This window comes from Leucoraja erinacea, unplaced genomic scaffold (assembly GCF_028641065.1).
Source record: "Leucoraja erinacea ecotype New England unplaced genomic scaffold, Leri_hhj_1 Leri_62S, whole genome shotgun sequence".
NCBI classification, from domain to species: Eukaryota; Metazoa; Chordata; class Chondrichthyes; order Rajiformes; family Rajidae; genus Leucoraja; species Leucoraja erinaceus.
Window position 1 is genome coordinate 184,532 of NW_026576542.1, and position 12,969 is coordinate 197,500.

Below are 12,969 nucleotides of genomic sequence, written 5' to 3' on the forward strand. Positions count from 1 at the left end.
ATTCCAGAGGGAAGATAAAACACCAGGAAAACAAACAAATGCTCTCAAACCGAGATCAGATGGTAGGTAGGGATCGGAAGTCTTTAAGATGGAGGCAAACACAAAATGCTGGAGTAACTCAGCGGGACAGGCAGCCTCTCTGGAGAGAAGGAACGGGTGACGTTTCGGGTCGAGACCCATCTTCAGACATCAGGCTGCAGTTGACTTGAGCTGAAGATACGACACAGAATGCTGGAGTAACGTCTCCAGTCTTTGAGCTGTCCTTCGTTGAGATGAAAGCGCATCGCCCATTCAAGATGGCGGCCCACTGCCGTCGTCATGGATACCGTGCTCTGCCTGTTCCCCTGGCTTGGTGGCACCATCCATTGCCAGATGCCAGTCCACAACAGTGCCACCATGCCCGACCCTTCCCTGCCAAGCCAGTCTGAAGCGTTTGGAGATAAATTCGAACCACTTCCGCTGCCCTCCAAGCTAGTTCTGGTCGATGGGTGGATACAAGTCCAGAAGGCCCGAGATACACATAAAATGCTGGAGTCACTCTTTCCAAAGTCTAGTGTTCGTATACAAAAGGACACAAAAATGCTGGAGTAAATCAGCGGGCCAGTCAGCGTCTCTGGAGAGAAGGAATGGGCGATGTTTCATGGTGGACACCCTTCATCAGGCTGGAGGTTGGTGTGAGTCGAGGGGGGTGGGGTGGAGGGGGTAGGGGGGAAGGGAGGTCCAGTGTCCACCCAGAAGGTCCGAGGGTGGTCCATGTCCAGAGGGAGGGAGTGTCTCAGAGTGCCAGCAAGGTGGGTGAGTTGAGAGAGTCTGAGGACTGGTCGCCGCTGCTGCTGCTCCTGCGATGGGCTTTGGAGCACGACTCGGAGGAGGACTCCTGCTCCAGGCCGGGCACGTTGGGGTAGGTGAAGACCAGGCTGGGCGGGCAGGGGGTGATGCTGGGCGCGGGGGTGGAGGCCACCACCAGCGGGGTGTTGAGCGGCTCGGCCTCGGAGTAGAAGGCGCTGGCGATGCTGATCTCCGTCACGGGCTTGATGACGGAGCGCTGGGGCCTGGCGGGCTTGGCTCTGTCCTCCCGTCCCGCCACCACCGGCGGCTCCTGCTTCACCACCACCGCCCGCGGGTCCGGCGAGGACGCCCCCTGCCGTCGCCCCCGCTCACGGCCCGCGCACGGCCCCATCTTGCAGATGGGCTTGTGGGCCACCAGCATGAACTCCAGCTTCTCCTTCTCCTTCTGCAACACGGCTATCTCCTTCTGCAACGTCGACTTCTCCTCCTCAAGTTTCTCCGTCTCCTGGAGAGAGAGAGAGTGAGAGAGAGAGTCAAGTCGAGTCAAGTCACATTTATTTATATGGCACATTTAAAAAACAACTCTCGTTGGCCAAAGTGCTTTACATTTGTTATAAGAATAGTATAAACAAAACAACCCCGCCCCCCGCCTGAGACCACTCACAAACCAGAGGAACAGCCCCTCCTCTGCGCATCTTTCATTCATTGTTATTTATCTCTCTACATCACCGTACATATCTCTCGTTTCCCTTATCCCTAACCAGTCTGAAGAACAGTCTCCACCCAAAACGTCTCTCCATTCCTTCTCTCCAGAGATGCCGCCTGTCCCGCTGAGTTACTCCAGCATTTGGTGTCTATCAATGTATACCAGCACCCTCAGGGGAGGAGGAGCCATCTTGGGGAACGGCCGCTGTCCAGCAGCTGTCCGTTTAATTCATTTAATTTTTTGATTTTTAGTAAGTCTTGTTCTTGTTGTTGGAGAAATTGACTTTTTACTGTGGGGGGGTAGGGGGTAATTCTATTTCTAGGTCCCTACCTGGTCGGTGAGGCAGCTTTTTTCTCCAGGCTGCCCCGTCGACCAGTCCTCGTGGACTACCAGCGGGCGTGGAGCGCCGTTTCCTGGTGGGGACCACCCAGCACCTCGGCCTCGGTGGCGGGCCAGCGCTGGAGCGCTATCGTGGAGCGGAGCGGGCGATGCCTTGCCTGGGTCGCCGCGCTGGATCGACGCGCTGGAGCTCCGGTGAGCTGTGACTGCCGAGAGCAACACCTCCGGGCTGCGGGTCTGCGGAGCGGAGCGGGCGGCGCCGACTTCAACATCGGGAGCCTGGGAGCTCCAAACCGGCGCGGCCTTGTCGGCTTCGGAAGCCACGGTCTCCAGCTAGAAAGCGGTCGTTCCAGGTGGCCCAGCCGCTGAGAGGACTCTCCCGACGCCGGGGCAAGACCACCCGGTGTGAACGGCCAGGAACATCGGGCCTCCGTAGAGGCAATTGCGGTGGCCTCACTAGGCCTGACTTTGGGGTGAACTTGGGAGTGGGGACTGGACATTGTGCCTTCCTCCACAGTGGTGTCCATTGTGGGGGGATGATTTTTTGTCTGTAAGGTAATCCTGTTAGTCTTTGTCCAAGATGGCTGCCGTGATGGGAGAGTGGACGCTGGCGCGCTTTAGTTGCCGCTGCTCTCTCTTCACACTGTGTTTTTTGATGTTTTGATTTTGTGTCTTTGGAACGATTTCTATCTTTATTTTGTGTATTGAAGATGTCCTTATTAGTTATTTTTCTCCGACTATATGTTTTTTTTCTCTTCTGTTAACTTTTGTAAGGTGTTCTTGAGACTTTGAAAGGCGCCCGAAAATAAAATTTATTATTATTATTATTATTCAGTCCCTTAGCCCTCAGGCTCCTCCTCCTCCTCCTCCATTTTCCTTTCTCCATCATACAACACGCTCCAGTCCGTGACTCCATCATACAATACACTACAATCCGTGACTCCATCATACAACACGCTCCAGTCCATGACTCTCCATCATACAACACGCTCCAGCCCGTGACTCCATCATACAACACGCTCCTCCAGTCCATGACCTTTTCCATCCCATACAACAGGCAACTTCCAGCCCGTGACAATGTTACTCCATCTATACAATGATGCAGATATACCAGTCCAGGACTCTCCATCATATGTAACACAGAATCAACACCCCCTGGGTTTGGTGACTACCCCATCATACAACCCACGCTCCAGCCCGTGACACCATCATACAACATGCTCCAGTCCATGACTCTCCATCATACAACACGCTCCAGCCCGTGACTCCATCATACAACATGCTCCAGTCCAGGACTCTCCATCATACAACGCGCCCCTGCCGGTGACTCCATCATACAACACGCTCCAGCCCGTGACTCCATCATACAACACGCTCCAGCCCGTGACTCCATCATACAACATGCTCCAGTCCATGACTCTCCATCATACAACACGCTCCAGCCCGTGACTCCATCATACAACACGCTCCAACCCGTGACTCCATCATACAACACGCTCCAGCCCGTGACTCCATCATACAACACAATGACTCTCCATCATACAATACGCTCCAGCCCGTGACTCCATCATACAACACGCTCCAATCCAGGGGCTCCCAACCTTTTCCGTCCCGTTTACCCCAGGCAACTTTAATAGCACATAACAATGTTACTTCATTTATCTATGAACAACTAATGATGAACAGATATACCAGAACCAAACACACAGTCAATGAGAAGAAATATGTACAAATCCAGAATCAACACATTTACCCCCTGGGTTGGTGAAATCTACCCCAGGTTGGGAACCCTTGCTCCAGTCCGTGACTCTGTGACCCGCACCACCCCGTGTGTGACATTCCCCCTCTGCGTAAATGTCGGGGAACACATCGCTACCTGCTTTGCCTTTGCAGCCTGACGCCTGGTCCTCACCCCACATAAACCCAGGGACCCTGCCTTGCCCACCGGACCTGCCACCCGCACACTGCGTCCCAGCTACAAACACCAGGCAGAATTCTGACTGGAGCCAGCATAGTTTAGCTTTGGACCGTCTTTTCAACCTGTCCCTGTAGCTCAGGCTCTCGAGTCCTGGCTACATCCTCGGAAATCTTCTCTGCGACCTTTTGCTCGCTTTAGATGACATCCTTCCTGTAGCAAGGTGACCAAAATGGAAGACAATACACTAAGTGCGGCCTCACCCATGTCTTGCCCAGCTGCAAAGCTGGAATGGAGAGGTGAACTTTCTCCCCATTCACTTCCCCCAGACTGAAGAAGGATCCCGAACCAAAGTGTCATCTATCCGTTCCCATCCACCAACGCTGCCTAACCTGCTGAGTTCCTCCAGCACTTTGTATCTGTGGCTCAAGATTCCAGAATCTGCAGTTCTCCAAAGCAAGCTAATGCTTTTTTAAAACAAAAAGCATTCTGAAGAAGGATCCCGGCACGAAACATCACCCATATCGCCAGCAACGCTGCCTGTCCTGCTGAAATACTCTGGTGCTTTGCGTTTAACATAGAACCATGAAACATCGAAAATAGGTGCAGGAGTAGGCCATTCGGCCCTTCGAGCCAGTACCGCCATTCAATGTGATCATGGCTGATCATCCACAATCAGTACCCCGTTCCTGCCTTCTCCCCATATCCCTTGATTCCGCTAGCCCTAAGAGCTCTATCCGACTATCTCTTGAAAACATCCGGTGAATTGGCCTCTACTGCCTTCTGTGGCAGAGAGTTCCACGGATTCACAAACTCTCTGGGTGAAAATGGCGAAATGGCCTACCCCTTATTCTTAAACTGTGGCCCCTGGTTCTGCACTCACACAACATGGGGAACATGTTTCCTGCCTCTAGCCTGTCCAATCCCTTAAGAATTTTATATCTTTCTATAAGATCCCCTCTCATCTTAAATTCCGGTGAATACAAGCCCAGTCGACCCATTCATGGTAAATGGTAGGGAATTGAAGAATGCAGGTGAACAGAGGGATCTGGGAATAACTGTGCACAGTTCCCCTCATGTAGATAGGGTGGTAAAGAAAGTTTTTTGGTGTGCTGGCCTTTATAAATCAGAGCATTGAGTATAGAAGTTGGGATGTAATGTTAAAATTGTACAAGGCATTGGTGAGGCCAATTCTTGAGTATGAGGTACAATTTTGGTCGCCTAATTATAGGAAGGATGTCAACAAAATAGAGAGAGTACAGAGGAGATTTACTAGAATGTTGCCTGGGTTTCAGCAACTAAGTTACAGAGAAAGGTTGAACAAGTTAGGGCTTTATTCTTTGGAGCGCAAAAAGTTAAGGGGGGGACTTGATAGAGGTCTTTAAAATGATGAGAGGGATAGACAGAGTTGACGTGGATAAGCTTTTCCCACTGAGAGTAGGGAAGATTCAAACAAGGGGGCATGACTTGAGAATTAAGGGACAGAAGTTTAGGGGTAACATGAGGGGGAACTTCTTTACTCACAGAGTGGTAGCTGTGTGGAATGAGCTTCCAGTGGAAGTGGTGGAGGCAGGTTCGTTTTTATCATTTAAAAATAAATTGGATAGTTATATGGACGAGAAAGGAATGGAGGGTTATGGTCTGAGCGCAGGTAGATGGGACTAGGGGAGAATACGTGTTCGGCACGGACTAGAAGGGTCGAGATGGCCTGTTTCCGTGCTGTAATTGTTATATGGTTATGTGGTTATTCTTTCATCATACACCCGTACTGATCAGCCATGGTCACATTGAATGGCGGTGCTGGCTCGAAGGGCCAAATGGCCTACTCCTGCACCTATTGTCTATTGTCTATAATCAAGAATTGATCTATCTCTGCCTTAAAAATATCCACTGACTTGGCCTCCACAGTCTTTTGTGGCAAAGAATCCCACAGATTCACCACCCTAGTGCTCTGGTTTCCTCCCACATCCCAAAGGCGTGCGTGTTTGTGGGGTTAAATTGCCCCCTTAGTGCGTAGGGAGTGGATGAGGAAGGGGCATAACATAGAGCTGGTGTGAACAGGTGATTGTTGGTGGGCTGAAGGGCCTGTTTCCATACTGTATCTCTGAACTGAAACACTGTGGGATCTGCCGATGTGGATCATCAGGTTTCCTCGGATAGGTGTGGTGCCGGTGGGGGGGGGGAAACGGAAGATCATCCAAGATGGCGCCCACCACAGGCGACTCTACGCTCGCTGGCCACAGAAGTGGATCCGCTAACACACATTACAATCGCTCCAAAGATAGATACAAAATGCTGGCGTAACTCAGCGGGACAGGCAGCATCACTGGAGAGAAGGAATGGGGACACCTGAAGAAAAACATCACCCGTTCCTTCTCTCCGCTGTCAGAGTGAGGCCCAGTGCAAATTGCAGGTCATATTTTGCTTCAAGATTCATGACTTAAGAGAGTTTATTGTCATGTGTGTCCCAGATAGGACAATGAAATTCTTGCTTTGCTACAGCACAACACAACATAGTAGGCATTGACTACAGAACAGATCAGTGTGTCCATATACCATTATATAAATATATACACACATGAATAAATAAACTTACACCCCAGCAGTATGAAAATCGACTTCTCTAACTTCAAGTAACCCTTGTTTTCTCTCTCTCTCCATCCCCTCCCCCTTCCTTGTTCTCCGACCAGTCTGACTGTCCCCCCTGATTAAATTTTACCTCTGTTTGCTTCGTTGTCACCTTCCCCCAGCTAACAATGATCTATTCTACATTTTCCTTGATCTGCGAGGCATCCCCTTTGATGTCTCATTTCCACACCTTACCCTTCCATATCTGCGTCCTGCCCTCTCCCCTGACTCTCAGTCTGAAGAAGGGTCTCGACACAAAACGCCACCCATTCCTTCTCTCCAGAGATGCTGCCTGTCCCGCTGAGTTACTCCAGCATTTTGGGCCAATCTTCGGTGTAAACCAGCGATTGCAGTTCCTTCCGACACACTACAATCGCTCCACTCCTCAAATCTCTACTCCCACAGTAACATTTCTTACTATAACTACGCTCCTCCCGGATCTGTCCATTCCCCGAGGCCAGGGACCAGAATATCAAACATCCAACCACAACTAGGGAGCATCCTGAGCTACCATCTACCTCATTGGAAACCTTCGGACTATCTTTGATCGGACTTTACTGACTTCATCTTGCACTAAGAGTTATTCACGTTATGCCCTTATCATGTATCTGTACACAGTGGGCGGCTCGATTGTAATCATGTATTGTCTTTCCGCTGACTGGTTAGCACGCAACAAAAGCTTTTCACTGTACCTCGGTACACGTGGCAACGAGCTAAACTCAGCTCAGCATGCAGTCTTACATTTACAATTGTACGGCAGCAACCAGTTTAGCTACCAGTGGGAAACTAATACACCCATGAGCAAATTGTCACACAGTACACTGGGATATACACACACGCACACCAGTACAGTACACTGGGATATACACACACAGTACACTGGGATATACACACCTCAGTACACTGGGATATACACACACAGTACACTGGGATATACACACACACACCCCAGTACACTGGGATATACACACACACAGTACACTGGGATATACACACACACAGTACACCAAGATATACACACACACACAGTACACTGGGATATACACACACAGCACACTGGGATATACACACACAGTACACTGGGATATACACACCACACACCCCAGTACACTAGGATATACACACCTCAGTACACTGGGATATACACACACACACAGTACACTGGGATATACACACACACACATAGTACACTGGGATATACACACACACACAGTACACTGGGAAATACACACACCCCAGTACACTGGGATATATACACACACACAGTACACTGGGATATACACACACACACTGTACACTGGGATACACACACACACACACACACACAGTACGCTGGGATATACACACCTCAGTACACTGGGATATACACACACACAGTAGACAAAAGTGCTGGAGAAACTCAGCGGGTGCAGCAGCATCTATGGAGCGAAGGAAATAGGCAAAGTACGGGCTGAAACCCTTCTTCACACACACAGCTGAAACACTGGGATATACACACACATACACTGGGATATCACACACACAGTACACTGGGATATACACACACAGCACACTGGGATATACACACACAGCACACTGGGATATACACACACAGCACACTGGGATATAAACACACACAGTACACTGGGATATACACACACACACAGTACACTGGGATATACACACATAGTACACTGGGACATAAACACACACAGCACACTGGGATATACTTCACACACACAGTACACTGGGATATACACACACACACACACAGTACACTGGGATATACAGAACACGGGGATATACAAACACAGTACACTGGAATATACACACACACAGTACACTGGGATATACACACACACACACAGTACACTGGGATATACACACACACAGTACACTGGGACATACACACACAGCACACAGGGATATACACACACACAGTACACTGGGATATACACACACACACACAGTCAAACACATACACGAACACACACACATAGTACACACATACACACACACAAACACACACACACATACGTATCTACACACACATATATACACACACAGTACATTGGGATATACATGCCTCAGTACACTAGAATATACACACACAGTACACTGGGATATACACACACACAGTACACTGGGATATACACACACAGTACTCTGGGATATACACACATCTGTACACTGGGATATAGAGCCACAGTACACTGGGATGTACACACACAGTACACTGATAGGATGGAGTATTTCCCTCCACTCTATCGACTTGTGACGAGGGTCGCCAACTTCCTCACTCCCAAATAAGGGACAAAGGGTCAAAGTACGGGACAAATTCCCGACGGCAATTCGTTGACCGACTGGGCCGTGTCTGGGTGAATGATGAGTTGTCCCGGGTGCTGGACTGCACACAAAGCCCAGCCGGCGGGGCCAGCTGAGGAGTTTTGGACCGGGACGCGCGACGTCCAGCGCCCCGCCCAACTCATGAACCGATGATCGACCATGAGCAGGAGGGGTGGTGGTGTCGGCGGTAAGCGAAGGTCCGAAGGTCGGACAGCTGGCCGGGCTGCCGACCGACGGGGCCACGGGCGAGGCGCTGCTGCTGCTGCTGCTGCACTCCATGGGCTGCACTACGTCGGGACGGGTGAGGCAGGGACAGCCCCCTCGACCCAAGTAGTAGCGGTCAAATACGGGACAAGGGCGATCCCGTACAGGACAAACCAATTTAGCCCAAAATACAGGATGTCCCGGCTAATACGGGACAGTTGGCAACACTAGTGGTGACACCACTTTCAGGGAACTATGTGCGGGAAGGAACAGCAGACGCTGGTTTAGATCGAAGATAGACACAAAGTGCTGGAGTAATTCAGTAGGTGAGGCCGCATCTCTGGATAGGAATAGGTGGCGTTTCGGCTCAAGACACTTCCTCAGACTTGTCGGGTCGCGACCCTTCTCATGTCACTCCAAGATCCCATTGCTCCACAAGAATTCCCAGGACTCCTTCTGGGAACTGCAAAGTTCCTACCCTGATTTCTCTTCAGTTTTAGTTTAGAGATACAGTGCGGAAACAGGCCCCTTGGCCGTTAGTCCACGTCAACCAACAATCGCACGTACACTAGTTCTTTCCTACACACACACACGAGGGGACAATTTGTAGAAGCCAATTAACCTACAAACCTGTACGCCTTTGGAATGTGGGAGGAAACTGGAGCAACCGGAGAAAACCTGTGCAGGTCACGGGGAGAACGTGCAAACTCCGTACAGACAGCACGTGTAGTCAGGATCGAACCCGGGTGTCTGGCGCTGTAAAGGCAGAAACGCCACCCACTGCACCACAGAAGATCCGTCTGCTCTACAACACTGCACAAGGCCCAACCTACCATGCATCATGAAGGTCCTGACCTGATTTGACCTTCCCAAATGTAACATCTAACATTTATCGGAAATTCAACACCATTTGCCATTCCTCAGCCCACCAGATGAGAGGAGATGAGTTATCGGATCTGGGAGGGCCTTGGCGGGGATGTGAGGAGAATTTTTAAAAACTGTTAATTTAGGATTAGTGCAAGTGGATGATCGATAGTCAATGTGGATTCCTTTAGCTGGACGGGCAGTTTGTGTGCTTTATGTCTCTATACACAGCCCTTAAATCGAGTCATAGAGTGATACAGCGTTTAAACAGGCCCTTCGGCCCAACTTGCCCACACCGGCCAACATGTCCCAGCTACATTAGTCCCACCTGTCTGCGTTTGGCCCATATCCCTCTAAACCTGTCCTATCCATGTACCTGTCTAACTGTTTCTTAAACGTTGGGATAGTCCCAGCCTCAACTACCTCCTCTGGCAGTTCGTTCCATACACCCACCACCCTCTGTGTGAAAACGTTACCCTTCAGATTCCTATTAAATCTTTTCTCCTTCACCTTAAACCGATGCTTCTTAATTCCCCTACTCTGGGCAAGAGTCTACACAATCTATTCTTCTCATGATTTTGCACACCTCTATAACATCACCCCCTCACCCTCCTGCACTCCAAGGAATAGAGTCCCAGCCTACTCAACCTCTCACAAATTATAGGAGTAACATAGAAACATAGAAACATAGAAATTAGGTGCAGGAGTAGGCCATTCGGCCCTTCGAGCCTGCACCGCCATTCAATATGATCATGGCTGATCATCCAACTCAGTATCCCGTACCTGCCTTCTCTCCATACCCCCTGATCCCCTTAGCCACAAGGGCCACATCTAACTCCCTCTTAAATATAGCCAATAAACTGGCCTCAACTACCCTCTGTGGCAGAGAGTTCCAGAGATTCACCACTCTCTGTGTGAAAAAAGTTCTTCTCATCTCGGTTTTAAAGGATTTCCCCCTTATCCTTAAGCTGTGACCCCTTGTCCTGGACTTCCCCAACATCGGGAACAATCTTCCTGCATCTAGCCCGTCCAACCCCTTAAGAATTTTGTAAGTTTCTATAAGATCCCCTCTCAATCTCCTAAATTCTAGAGAGTATAAACCAAGTCTATCCAGTCTTTCTTCGTAAGACAGTCCTGACATCCCAGGAATCAGTCTGGTGAACCTTCTCTGCACTCCCTCTATGGCGATAATGTCCTTCCTCAGATTTGGAGACTAAAACTGTACGCAATACTCCAGGTGTGGTCTCACCAAGACCCTGTACAACTGCAGTAGAATTAGGCCATTCGGCCCATCGAGTCTACTCCGCCATTCAATCGTGGCTGATCTCTGCCTCACAATCCCATTCTCCTGCCTTCTCCCCACAACCCCTGACACCCCAACTCTAATCAAGAATGTGTCTATCTCTGCCTTAAATATATCCACTGACTTGGCCCCCACAGCCCTCGGTGGCAATGAGTTCCACAGATTCACCACCCTGTGACTAAAGAAGTTTCTCCTCACCTACCTCCTTTCTAGGAACCCCCTCCAGCTCAGACCCTCTGGTCCTCGTAAATCTTCTTTGTACCCTTTCCAACGTGACAGCCTGTTCTGGTTTATGTGAATCCCATTGTACTTACTCCTTGAAGCTTTTCCGTGAGCTCTCGTCGTCTGTTCCGGCATTTAGCGGCGGCCAATTTGTTTCTCTCTCTCCGTATCCTTCTCTTCTCCTCTTCCTCTGGGGTGAGCTGATCAGCAATGGAAGAACATGCGTTACTAACGGTTCAAAAGGTGCTTCGATTGTCACGTGTGGCGCAGCGGTAGAGTTGCTGCCTCACAGCGCCAGAGACCCGGGTTCCATCCAGAACCAGGGGGTCATAGGTTAAGAATAAGGGGTTGACCATTTAGAACGGAGATGAGGAAAAACCTTTTCGCCCAGGGAGTTGTGAATCTGTGGGAATTCTCTGCCACAGAGGGCAGTGGAGGCCAATTCTCTGGATGCTTTCAAGAGAGAGTTAGATAGAATTCATAAAGATGGCGGAGTTAGGGGATATCAGACTGATTACTGGGATGTCAGGACTTTCATATGAAGAAAGACTGAATAGACTCGGTTTGTACTCGCTAGAATTTAGAAGATTAAGGGGGGATCTTATAGAAACTTACAAAATGCATAAGGGGTTGGACAGGCTAGATGCAGGAAGATTGTTCCCAAACAAGAACAAGTCCAGAACAAGGGGTCACAGTTTAACGATAAGGGGGAAATCTTTTAGGATCGAGATGAAGAAAACATTTTTTAGTGGTGAATCTCTGGAATTCTCTGCCACAAAAGGTAGTTGAGGCCAGTTCATTGGCAATATTTAAGAGGGAGTTAGATGTGGCCCTTGTGGCTAAAGGGATCAGGGGGTATGGATAGAAGGCAGGGATGGGAAACTGAGTTGGATGATCAGCCATGATCATATTGAATGGCGGTGCAGGCTCGAAGGGCCGAATGGCCTACTCCTGCACCTATTTTCTATGTTTCTATGTTTCTATGTTTCTATATGGGGAGAAGGCAGGAACGGGGTACTGATTGGGGATGATCAGCCATGATCACAGTGAATGGCAGTGCTGGCTCGATGGGACGAATGGCCTACTCCTGCACCTATTGTCTATTGTCTATTGATTCTCAGGGAGAATCTTCTCTTTCCGAGTCTTCTTGCTGTTATGCATTGGCTGGGACAATAATGCTAGGTATGTCCTGTCTCCATGCTCTATCTACCACAGCAGGCAACACACAACACTTGCCAGTGCTTGCTTCTGCTAAAGTCTGGACAAATCTCTTCTCAGAGTCTAATCTCCCCTTGCCAGCATTGATCTAATGCTTTTACTCTAAACCCAAGTACAGATTTCCTGAGATACAAGAGATCAAATCTCGTGACATGAACAAGGGGCTTTCATAAGCTCATGTTCATCAGTGATAGAAGCAGAATAAGGCCATTCGGCCCATCATGTCCACTCCACCATTCAATCATGGCTGATCTAACTCTCCCTCCTAACCCTCATTCTCCTGCCTTCTCCCCATAACCCCTGTACCCGTACTAATCAAGAATCTATCTATCTCTGCCATTCAAATATCAATTGACTTGGCCTCCACAGCCGTCTGTGGCAAAAAAATCCACAGATTCACCACCCCCTGACTAAAGAGATTCCTCCTCATCTCCTTCCTAAAGGAGTGTCCTTTAA

At 49.5% G+C, this 12,969-nt stretch overlaps 1 protein-coding gene across 2 annotated transcripts in view; it reads right to left on the bottom strand.

Moving 5' to 3' along the window:
* Positions 1 to 712: 712 nt before the first annotated feature.
* Positions 713 to 12,969, bottom strand: part of fosl2 (FOS like 2, AP-1 transcription factor subunit) — a 28,548-nt gene continuing 16,291 nt past the window's right edge. For both annotated transcript variants that reach the window (XM_055631046.1, XM_055631045.1), the window contains 2 exons: positions 11,388 to 11,495; positions 713 to 1,294 (listed from right to left, as the gene is read on the bottom strand). In XM_055631046.1, coding sequence (XP_055487021.1) covers positions 776 to 1,294; positions 11,388 to 11,495 — 627 coding nt within the window. In that variant the 3' untranslated portion in view covers positions 713 to 775. The remainder of the gene's footprint in view (positions 1,295 to 11,387; positions 11,496 to 12,969) is intronic.